We start from the raw sequence: 12485 nt of genomic DNA, 5'->3' as shown, positions 1-12485 counted from the left end.
TGTATTTTTCAGTGTTAAAGCCAGATAAGACAAATTAAAAAGAAAACATGATTTGGGAGATGTCAATGAGGCACAGAAGCAAGAATGCAGAAAGCATCATTCTGTGCTAGCAGCTGACCCCAGGGAATGTTACAAAGGAGGGGTGCTGTCCACTCTTCTCCCAGCATTCCCCTAACCATCCATTGCAGGAGTTCCCTGCAAGGGGGTGGGGGGGACTGCTCCCCACTGGCCAGCGCTACCTCCACTCCTGCTCTCCCCGTCTCTCAGAGCAAACAGGGCCATCTGATGCTTGCTGCCATGACATGCCCACTGCCCCAGCTTCCAAAATGACCATTTGAAGCTCCTCTTTATTCTCTTTTTGCCTTAGTGACCCTTTCCACCTAAGTGTTACGAGAAAAGCAATCAATCAAAATAATCAATGATAAGAAAATAAAAAGTCTTAATATTCCTGTGAGGCATTTCCATTATAAAACATTAACCTGGTATAAGGAAAATGTCAGGTAGACAGCAATGGCTCAATGAGAATTTTTCTTTTTATCCTTTGGATTCTTTCTTTTTTGGTTTGTCCAAATGCATTATCTCCTTCAACTAAATCATAGCAAGCTGTTCAACTGATTCTTATCTTGCACTCCCTGAACACAGATGCTGGAGGAAAAAGCGTGCAAGAGTGAAGGTGAACACCTATATCCTTCAGCAAACCATACTCATGGACTCATGATGTGATAAGTTCAATATTATCCTTCCAAGGAATTCCACCCCAGGGGTAGAATTGATGGCAACCTGCCATATCCATTGGAAGATTTGTGGGGACCTTTCATGGTTCCTCAACATCATCATGCCCATTCGGCCTACCCCCAAGCTCAGCCCACCGTAGCCCGTAGGTTAAGCAGTCCACACACAGTTACTGAGTACACCTCTATGCCAGGTCCTGGATCCACCAGGGTTTTGTGTTAGGTGCTGGAGATGAGCAGGTGACTATGACAATCCAGGGCCTTTAGGGAGCACAGTCTGTCAAAGCAAAAGACTGTCAAAGCCATGTTCTGTCCCGTGCAAAGTATAAACAGCCTTGGAAAGAAGGTTTCTTGCTTTCTAGCCTTGTAAATTTGAGCATACCGTCAACAGTTTTAGAGGCTCCATTTTCTGTACCTAAACGTAGAATTAGCCTCTTTGATTGAGAGAGAACACCTTTTATTCTACACAATTGACACTTAATGAAGAGCAGGCCTATAATTATAAGTTTCTCAGACAAAGCTGGGGGCAATCAAACACCAGTTAACGGTGGTTTACGTTTAACCTTTTTTTTTTTTCTTTTTTTCTTTTTCTTTCTTTCTTTTTTTTTTTTGAGACAGTATCGTCCTGTTGCCCACGGCTGGAGTACAGTGGCGCGATCTGGGCTCACTACAACCTCAACTTCCCGGGTTCAAGAGATTCTCCTTGCCTCAGACTCCAGAGTAGCTGGGATTACAGGCGGGTGCCAACGCCTGGCTAATTTTTTGTATTTTTAGTAGAGATGGGGTTTCACGGTGTTAGCTAGGATGGTCTTGATCTCCTGACCTCGTGATCCGCCCACCTCAGCCTCCCAAAGTGCTGGGATTACAGGCGAGAGCCACCGCGCCTGGCCTAACCTGACCTTTTTATCAACCACCCGTAACCACCAAAGCGTGAGGGGGATCAATATTATTATCCACAGGAAATGGGACCTGAGATTCACAGGAACTTAATCTAGTCCCTCAAACCAGTGCTAGGATTTAGCTATTCTCCCAAATGTTTGGAATGAGAAGTTTTGCTAAAAGCCTTATTTCCAAATCAAAGAAGGAGGTGCACATGGTGGGAAAGACAGGTCCACAGGACTTTAGTTGGGAAAAAATTCTGAAAACTAAAAATCTTTCCGACGTACCCAGTCATTCCCTTGTACTCTCTGACCTGACACACGTGACTCTGGGAGTGCGCTGCCGCAGCTGCAGGACCGCGGGACGCGCGGGGCGCCTTGTCCCTGCAGCGGCGAGTTCCGGGCGCAGCCGACCCCGCCGCGCTCTCCGCGAAGGCGGTCCGCGTCTCTCCGCGCTCCGCGCCGCGCCTGCGCCCTGCACTATAAGTAGCGCGGGCCCGAGCACTCCGTGCAGAAGTTCCCCGGCGCTCCGGCAGAGGGGGCTTCTCGCTGCCTGCGGCGCGGCGCGGGAGCGCTCGGGCTCGGGCGGACTCGGCGCCCGGCGCTCTGACTGCGCCCTCTCGCCCCAGGCGCCGGCGCGCGTGGGGAGCAGCTGCACCAGGTGGCGTCCGAGGTGGTGTCGATGAAGCGCAGCCTGAAGAGGATGTGGCGCCCTGGGGAGAAGAAGGAGCCCCAGGGCGTGCTCTATGAGGATGTGCCGGACGACGCGGACGACTGCAAGGAACCGCTTAAGGTACCCTGGGCGCTCGGGGGTCGGGACGGCTTCCGACCTCGGGGCGGGTGGGAGTCGGCTCGAGGTTTCCTTGCGGGCAGCCCTGGGTTTGGAGGAAGCGTGGGGGGGCCGCGGCGGGGGTGGGGGGTGCAAGCTTTGGGGTGTGTGCACAATCCGAGAGGAGACCCCGCTGAGGACGCGCCGGCACAGCGCCAGCTTTATCTGTTTTGTTTGCTTGTTTGTCCAGTCTGTTCTTGCTCCTAGATGGGCAACTGCCGTCCAGGGAAACCTGCGTCAAAAGTATCTGCATCACTTGGTACAAGATCGGGCAGCTGCCTAAAATCAGGACAGTTTGGACTCTGAGCCGTTTCACTTGGAGCATTTTGTAGATTTTGTTTAGAACCAAATAGCCGAATGACTGTATCTGACAGCCGTTGGATAACTGTTTTAAGTTTTGGGGATTGAGAAGTCTTCTGGTCTAACAGAGTGAAACAGAGAAACCAATTATCTGCACAAAAAGCTTTACAGAAAATGTACCCAGTAAAATGGAGGCAGGAGTGGCGAATTCCTTCTCCAGGAATTCAGTAGTGCCTTGTGAGCATTTGAACCTAGTACTTCCTCTAAAGAGTGTGGAATTGGGTTATTGTTGACAGCACATCGCTGAACAGATCTCCCAATCTGCTCATTCTGGCACTAGGGAGTGGGCAGCATAATCCCTTTATTCCCCAAAGAGTGTATCAAATTCAAGTGCCAGAATGGTTCCAAATAGATTTAGATCAACACTTTCTTTGAAAGGATGAGACATGGAAAAAGACCCTACTTCTGCAAGAACTCTATTTTAAATTTTTAACTAAATATGTGTAAATTTGGAAGTGGTTGGTGCTCATTTTCATATCCTGTAGCCACTAAAGTTATATGTAGCTTATATGGAATTCTTTTTTTTTTTTTTTTTTTCAGTTAAAAAGTAATACATCTCAATTTAAGAGACTACCATAGAGGAGTGACTTGTTAGGTACCATACTGTAATAACAGAAGCAAAAGCCAAAGTTCAAAAATTTAAGAAATTATGTTTTATTGTTCCAATCTGACATTTGCTAAATAAATTCTAATATTCTAAATTCTTAGTTGTATTAAGATACACTAAATAGTTTAATACTTCATTTTAACTGATAATTGCTTTCAGTAGTGAGAAATGCTCTAGTTATCCTTAAAATAGCAAACTGGAGTTTTGCCATGTTATTATGTGACATATGTAAATAGTTATGGTCAATGGTAGAATTAAAGCAAGTATCTGAATCATTTGGGGAAGAGTTCTGCATTTCCTTTGCAACAACGAAGAAAGGCCTTTATATCTAAGCATATATGAATTTATGATCATGATCAAAAAATTAAAAATTTTTATTTTATATACTGGTCAGTCTTGGGGCGTTTTCTCATACCTTCTTTGTGTCTGTAAACATTTTGTGTATTTCAAAAAAAATATTTACCTAATTATAAGGATAATAGTTTGTGATAATAAAAAGTTCTTTCAAGCTATAAAATATTTAACTTTATATCCATAAGTTTTGCATATATTTGTTTGATATAATGGTCTTTAAATATCTCTAGGTGGTTTTTGAAGGAAGTGCGTGTGGATTACAAGACTTTATATTAAACAGATGTGACAATGTGGACATCTCTTTGCATTACGCTGCAGCAGAAGGCCAAGTTGAGCTAATGGAGAAGATCACCAGAGATTCCTCTTTTGAAGGTAACAAAATATCTTCCAGAAATCATTCATCTCATTCAATTCACTGGGAAGAATGAAATGGATTGATTCTTGAGGGTAATTAGTGCCAATTATAAAGAGTCTGTGTATTTCACTTAGCAGTGTGGGTTTTCCTACACACCAGCAATCCTCAACTTCTTCTACTGAAATACTGCAAAGAATATTACAGAGATCTAGGACACCCCACAACAAGCACAGACTTTATTTGAATTTTTACATAGACTGTAAAAATACATATACATTTAATGTACTCTTTTATACTATTTCCACTGAGGTTATATTTAAATTATTATCATTAAGTAAAATTGACACTTCAAGAAAGTGTACCATCCTCCCTCAGTGATGTTTTCCAGATGCCAGCCTTGTCCACTGTACCTTGTTTAAGAAATTCAAGTGCAGACAATGAGGGAGGTAGATGCCACAGAGGTGGAGGCAGTGGGTGGTGTGATAAGACCTTTGCTACCTAAGATAATTCTGTCAATATTGTGGAAGGTGGATTAGAAGTGGAAGACCAACTAAAAAGCTATTTTGGTAATAAGGAGAGGATAAGAGTTCACCAGGGTTGTGAGGCTACAATAAGGAGACAGGGAGAGTTTCCAGAGATATTGGCATGTAAAGTCAACAGTGGGTGACAGCAGAGTGAATGGGAAGAGAAAGGAGCAGGGAGTTGGAACTGACTTTGAAATTAATAATATAATCATCCCCCAAAAGGAGGAATATGAGAAAACAGAAAAGATATGAGTGTGAAGATGTGAGCTTTGGTCACAGTGAGTTTGAAAGGCCCAGGGGACATCCACTTGGAAATAGCCAGCAACAGAAATGCGGAAGGAACGAGGCCGCCCTACTGGTGCATGATTGCATAGGAAGTCACTGAGACAGTGGAAATGTGTGAAAATCCTTCAGGGGATCACAAAATTGCTAGCAAAAGTAGATAAGAGTAGAATGCCAACATTAAGAGACAGATGGCAGAGGAAAAGCCATACAAAGATGAAGAGAGTGAAAATACACAAGCCATGGACAAAGTTACTGGGATAGAGTTAGAAGAAACTTGCCACAAAGAGATCAAGTAGGAAGGAGATCATGATAAAGCCCCTGCATTAGAAGGCCCCAGTGACCTCTGTAAAACTGATTTCTGAAATGTGGTGAAGATAAAAGCCAAATTCAAGTTACTTAATTAGTGAATGGGAGTTTTTAAGTATAGAGCCCTGTTTAAGTTTGGTGCCAAATGGAATGATGAATGGAGTGATTCTTCTTGATGAGATAGAACGGTCAAGGGATGTGTGTGTGTGTGCATATATGTGTGTGTGTGTACGTGCATGTGTGTCTGTTGTTTAGAATGAAGCACTTAGATGAATGAAATGAAATAGTAGAGAGATACGTTTTAAAAAGGAAACAGAAAACATGGCTATGTGGTTCCAAGTATCATAGATGTTCCCCAAATCATATTTATGAGCAAATTTTTTTTCCTTTCCTGGCATAAAGATATACTGCCACTAACTTACAAAGCTGATAAAGCAGACAGCCATGTCTATTTTAGAATAGTTATATGACTTTGCAGGATGAAAGGACATATTACTTACATGCTGAGCTCACAGGGTAAATAGTGCCATGTATCGTATTGTAGAAATACGTGGAAACCACATATGGCATCAGGGGCTCAAGCTCAAATTCTACTCTTGTGTTTTATTTGTGGTGTATCTTTTTTTCTCATTAACATTTTTTAAACCATTGCTACAGGCCAGGCACTCTGCTGTGATCCTTAAAGACATGTTTTAATATTATTGTCCCAGAACATTGCAGCATTGCAGGGTCTCTCTCTATATATGTATTTCTCTCTCTCTCTCTCTGTGCAGGTATATGAATATATGGTTTTTAAATTTTTTTATTTTTTACCAAGTTTGAATACAAGGAAGCTGAGGTTCAGAGAGGTATGGTAACTTTCTTACTTCTTACTAGCTCTTTGATGTTGGCAAGACTTTTAACCTCTCTGGACCTCAACATCTTACTCCTTCTGAAAATTTGTCATGGTGGTACCTTGCAGGCTGTTGGAGGCTTGACTGAAATAATGGTCATGTGAACTTAGCAGAGTGCCTGGGACATAGCTATTGCTTTTATGTAATCCCAGTATTTTATCATAATCCCAAACTCATTTAGATAAAAACATGTAGCAATAGGAGGATCTATTTCTTATTAATGCTACCAATAGAAATTTAACTCAATTGATAATGTCAGTGCCATGCTTCTATATGTTCCCACTAGGTACCCATTAAATGTTTCATTAGAACCAAAGCTGTGTTTTTAGTTTCCATAAAGAAGATGCAGCTGATTTCAGCTGCACTTGGCACTGAGTTTTGAGATGGATTGGCACTCAAGAGGTGTTGAATATAGTCCAAGCAAAATTTAATCCATACTTTGGTTTCTTTTTCTAGTGCTGAATGCAATGGATGATTATGGAAATACTCCTCTGCACCGTGCTGTAGAAGAAAACCAAATTGAAAGTGTTAAGTTTCTTCTCAGCAGAGGAGCAAACCCAAACCTCCGAAACTTCAACATGATGGCACCCCTCCACATAGCTGTGCAGGGCATGCACAATGAGGTGATGAAGGTAAGGCTACTGGCTGGCTCCGATGGGCCTGACTGGCAGCACCCATTGGACCTGGGACCCAAATCCGGCTCTTTCTGCCTGCGCCAGGAGGAGCAACTTCTAAGCTTCCAGAGAAAACAAAATGCAAATATTACATTTGCTTTACTTCTCACCAACTAATGGTGATGATGATGATGATGATTAGTTCTGCCTTTATTAAATAGTTCTTATTTGCCAAGCATTTTTGTAAGAGATTTGTGTGTGTTTGTTTATCAAATTCTCATCTAAGCAAACCCACAATGAAGTAATTCTACTAGTATTCTCATTTCCTAGCTGAGTTCACTAAGGTGCCAAAAGAATTTGCATAACTTGCCTAATGTCACATCACAAGTAAAAATGCAAGACTAAGGAATTTTGTTTTGATCTTCATGTTTTCATGAAGATCAGGCTTTATCACTTTTACCTAACTGATTTAATGACTAAAAGGAAGAAGGTAATGAGATACTCAGTGAAAACAGAAAACATAATTATAATTCGATGTTTTTGTTAGAATAGGTGGCCTGTCAGAAAGATTAGTTAGCAGAAGACATAAGGATACTACTGGGAAACAACATCTTACTGGTTTTCAAGGTATAAGAGTAAGTTTGGTGAAATAGAGAAAACTCTGGAAAATTGCTTAAGGGTAAGAATTAGGCCATCATTTTTAAACTACATCTCAGAGTCTCTCAAACACACTGGAATACAAACATGCTTAAAGAATGAAGAATCTAATTTACAAAGGGATCATGTTCCAGAAGCTCATTTATAAGGTAGGCTGTTTGGAACTTACAATAAGCTTTCTGGTAGAAACAATGTCCAATGAGAGCCTTGAGTTTCAGGCTCTCTTTAACCCAAAACCTTTCTCTTAGCCCTCTAAGACCTTGGCTCCTTTAAGTCTGGCATAAAAGGTGTGAGAGAAACCACTTTCTGCTTTCCTACTGTACCTTATATGTGACTGTATTAAAATTCTTAAGAGGTGATACTGGAATCAAATGTTTATGTGCTTTTCTTCCATACTGGCTAATTATGCTTGAGGGAGGAGCTGTGTCTTACTAATTCAAATATCTCTTATTCCTCAGCACGTGCTGTTAAGTGATGGCTATTGAATGAGTGAATGAGTGATTGAATATGACTATGAATGAATGAGTTAATGGGAGCTCTGTCTGAGAAGAGGGGAGCTGAAGTCTCATTACCTATGAGATAAGTCAGGGTGGCTCCCTGAAGAGGTTACTAGAAAGTCCTGTGGCAACAAGCTGTTTTTTTTTTTTTTTTTTTTTTTTAAATCTGCATTATTCATGATCCTAGTGCTGTTTCTATATCATCTGGGTTGGGCCACTAATGACTACAGGAAATTTTCCCAGAGATGTCACATATTTCTTCACGGAGCTCTGTGCTCCCTTGGAAGGATCTTTTCAAGAACAAATGCCTATTAACTTAATAATGGCTCTGAAAGTGTGGTTTGGAATTCGAAGGCAGGTAACTGTTGAAAGCCTATTGTTAATTAGAAAGCAGAAATCCCCAGACCAACAAATACAGAAAGGTAGTATCACATAGAAATAGAAAATAGAGATCCTAACTGAGTCATAAACTTGGTGGTGGACATAAAACAAATTTTCCTGGTGACACCGGAACAAGCAGAAAAGTAGAGTTCTAAGTAAAATGGACTATTGTGGCTGGTAAGACTTGCTTGGTCTTACCAGCCACAACTATGTCTGAACTATTTTCAGATGACTCTGTTTCAGCGGAAATGACAGGAATAGAAGGAAGAGAAGGTGTTTTGGAGTATCTCCGCTCATGCTTGCAAACAGCAGTTCTCTCCACCTGCCTCTCTCAGTTATGCCCGTGGTCCGGCCTGTATCCACCCAGCCTCTATCAGTTTAGAGGCTCCTCCATTGGCTGCTCCACTAGCTTTCCCCCAAACTTTCCATCCACTGCCTATAATGGTTGTAAAGTTAAAAGAAAATTGTCATCTGTACATCACTTCAAGTGTTTGAACAAATAACCTATGGGATATTGTTATGGCATAATATTCCCTGGGACACCCTGGCCTGGGGATTAGGAGGTGGTTTTGTTGCTCAGTGCCCTGCAGGCCCTAGTCCTTTGGGCTTCACTTCAAAGTATCCAGTTGTTTCACCCCTCCATGAGACTTTCCAGATTCTCATCAAAGGGCCCTGCAGAGAGCTCACCTCTGAACCTTCCAGACTTGCCCAGTCATGACTGCATTTGAAATAGGTGCACAGCTTAGTTGTTCTCTCTGGGATCCCTGCCACATATAACTTAACACAGCTTTTTCACAGATTATGCTTTTGGTCGTACAATAATGGCCCAGTAAATGCTACAAATTTATGATCTATGATTCTAAGGAAAAAAAGAGAGAAAAATACCTTCATGTAGACTTTGGTAGGTTATTTTTCATGTGAATCTAGAGATTCCTAAAAACAGAATGTGATGGTGCCTGAATTCCATAGAAGGAATCTTATGTTCTCATTTGCCTTAATCCATCAATCATTTCTCCACATATTGTTATGTACTAAACTCTGAATTTAATTTTCTTTTACCAGCACAGCTAATTAGTAAACCTAATTCATTTGCTGACACTCACATAGGGCATGCTTTGTTAACAAGATGTTCTGATAGGATGTTGTATACTTTTTTTTTTTTAAAGAAGTCAAGGTTTTTAAGAAACATTATTTAATACATTCTTGTAACATTATTTAATTATAAGGATATGTCATCATTTATCATAGTCTTTCTGCAAGTGGAAAAGCCTCTAGGAGGCCAATTCAAAGATTTGATAAGACATTTATATGAGATAATTTTGTTACATTGAATATAAAAGAAAGACTAGTCAAAGATCTATAGACTCTTGGGTAATAATCATTGGGCAGTCAACCAGGTGAGGAGGTAACAGCTCTTCAGTGAAATTCCATCAAAAAATTACTTGACCATTTTTTCAGGACGCTAATTTCTTACATTGTAGAGAAAGTTTCCATTCCAGACCAAATATGAATTAAATGAGTTACACCATTTACAAAACTTTTCTTTATTAAAGAGAATAGAGTTTCCACTGACATTTCCCAAGATTCTTGTCATCCAGGTAAAAGAAATATAACTAGAAGAAAAAAAAATCCCCTTTTGCCCTTCTCTCTCCCTCCTTCTTTCTCTTTTACTTTCTTCCTTCTTCTCTGCCTCTCTCCTCCTTCCATCATGAACCCATTTTAAACGGCTCCACAAATTTATTTTCCTGAAAATAGTAGTTAACGTAACTCTACTTAATACAAGTCAGAAATATTAAGTGAAACTATGATAACTAGTATCTATCATTCTTATTTTATTTACAATTCCAGAATCAGTATTGCCTGAATTATTGTAACACTGAAATCATGATTATTTCATCCAATGGAGAAATTAATTAGTACCCACAATGTGCAAGATTTTGTGCCAGGTTGTGTGAGAGAAGGATGAATAAAAGATAAACAGACATGGTCTCTGGCATTTGAGAACTGAAAATCTAGTGAAAGACGACAAGTACCTTATTTGGAAATCTGCAAAAATTTTCATAATGATTCTCCCTTTTTGTGTAGGTCTTGCTTGAGCATAGAAGTACTAATGTTAATTTGGAAGGAGAAAATGGAAACACAGCTGTGATAATTGCATGCATCAAAAATAATAGTGAAGCACTGGAAATTTTGGTTTGTATATTAGTCATGTCTTTCTGCTTTCTTTATCTTTTCATGAACACAATATGAATTATTATTGTTTACAAAAGCGCTTTTCTCCCTAGAAAAATGTAAAATATAAAAACCAAGTCAGAAAAAAGTTGTTCTGTGTATTTTTGTGTATGTAGTCGCTCCTTAAGTGGATCTGAGATTGCTTATAGAAGATTAATAGTAAAGCAGTAAAGAAAATTATGAGAAAATCAAAGTGAAAAGAAAATATAGCCAGGAAAAATTGAGATGAAGCTGGTGGTCAGGATAGAATGTAAAATACAAAGTGCATGGCCTGGATCTTATAAAGATGGATTGTACGTATGATTCTGAGCTTCTGAATAGTCAAAGGAAAGATGAATATAGTCAGTTGCAGACTTACTGGGCCCACAAAAGAAAAGGCAAAGAAAACACAGCTCCCAAGACATGAAGAAATTATTGCCATATGTTCTCAGAAACGGAGCCCTGCGTGATATAATGACAAAGGTTCTTAGCTGCATGCCTGAGAGTAGAGCCAGCCTTGTCTCTGGTGAGGCTTCCTGGCATGGTCCAGTGAGGCGATGGAGATGCCTGTCTACATGACTTCCTCCTGCTTCTGGCAGTGTTCTGAGTGTGCTGTTAGAATCCCAGCAAGCTGCCTTTTTTCAAGTATCCCTTAATCACTTTCATGTTATTCAGGCCAGGGTCTTCACCATCCCAGAGAGTAAGAAAATAAAATTAAATAATTTAAAAATATTTGCCTGATGTTTAAATGTGCCATACAAATATGTTTTAGCACCTTTACTAGATAGACTTAGAGACAGGTTACATCCTTTAAGCTGTCATGATTGGACCACAAAGAAAATAAATGACAAAGAGAATAATAAATTAACGAACACTCAAACCAAGAATTTAGGAAAATTAAATTAACCAAATTTAAATTAACCAAAAGAAAATTGGAATAAAGAAATAGTATTGTTGAAAATACTATAAAAAACAATATTTTTAAAAGTCTGGCTTCCTTGCAAATTTAATTTATGTGTATACTATATGACAACATTGTTCAAAAAAGCTTTTACTTATCAATATTCTTAAATAATATGATTTTATAAAGTACATTTTCAATTTCTGGACTCTCTATATATGTAATTTCTGCATGATTACATATAAAGTAAACTGATACTGTCTCTAAAAGCTGAGATTACAGGTAGTATTGGCTGCTTTACACTTTTCTACTTTTTCTTTTTCTTTTTTTTTTGAGACGGAGTTTTCGCTCGTTACCCAGGCTGGAGTGCAATGGCATTATCTCGGCTCACTGCAACCTCCATCTCCTGGGTTCAAGCAATTTTCCTACATCAGCCTCCCGAGTAGCTGGGACTACAGGCTGCGCCACCATGCCCAGCTAATTTTTGTATTTTTAGTAGAGACGTGGTTTCACCACGTTGACCAGGATGTTCTCGATTTCTTGACCTCATGATCCACCCGACTTCACCTCCCAAAGTGCTGGGATTATAGGCGTGAGCCACCGTGCCCGGCCTCTACTTTTTCAAAATAATTTTTTATAGTAATTAGATATATTTAAAACCAAAGGCTAATGATTTACGGAAAATGGTAGTTTAAAATGATTGGATCAGATAAAAAGGTAAATAACATTCAGTTCTTCTAACATCTTTATAGTTAAGAAACTTCATTAGTGAAAATATTTGATTATCATGGTTTAATAAGAGTAGTGGCACATTCATTTATTAATTTTGCATAAAGGAAATAATCTGAGAAATATTATCCCTTTATTTGCATCAGAAACTGAAAATGGTTATAGAAGTAATGATAGTGCCTATAAAAATCTCATCCATCCCATTGAAAAAATGTGTTGACTTTATTTGCTGGGGTATCAAGATTGATATTGTTGTGTTTACATTGTTACTTCTTTGGAAAATATAAAATGTCTGTATTTCAGAATCTTAGCCTACTTCAAAATTACCTTCTTGCCTAGATTTTATCCCATATGAAGCTCTCTATGTACTTTT

At 39.6% G+C, this 12485-nt stretch overlaps 1 protein-coding gene across 1 annotated transcript in view; it reads left to right on the top strand.

The window, feature by feature from the left end:
• Positions 1 to 2120: 2120 nt before the first annotated feature.
• LOC101034299 (transient receptor potential cation channel subfamily A member 1) overlaps positions 2121 to 12485 on the top strand; it is a 50323-nt gene continuing 39958 nt past the window's right edge. Inside the window, exons 1-4 of the mRNA XM_003942617.4 lie at positions 2121 to 2402; positions 3990 to 4131; positions 6579 to 6754; positions 10357 to 10464. Of these exons, the coding sequence (XP_003942666.1) occupies positions 2292 to 2402; positions 3990 to 4131; positions 6579 to 6754; positions 10357 to 10464 (537 nt within the window). The 5' untranslated portion in view covers positions 2121 to 2291. The remainder of the gene's footprint in view (positions 2403 to 3989; positions 4132 to 6578; positions 6755 to 10356; positions 10465 to 12485) is intronic.

Source organism: Saimiri boliviensis, chromosome 15, assembly GCF_048565385.1.
Source record: "Saimiri boliviensis isolate mSaiBol1 chromosome 15, mSaiBol1.pri, whole genome shotgun sequence".
Lineage (NCBI taxonomy): Eukaryota > Metazoa > Chordata > Mammalia > Primates > Cebidae > Saimiri > Saimiri boliviensis.
The sequence above is the reverse complement of the archived record's forward strand: the minus strand, read 5'-3'. Positions and strand labels throughout refer to the sequence as shown.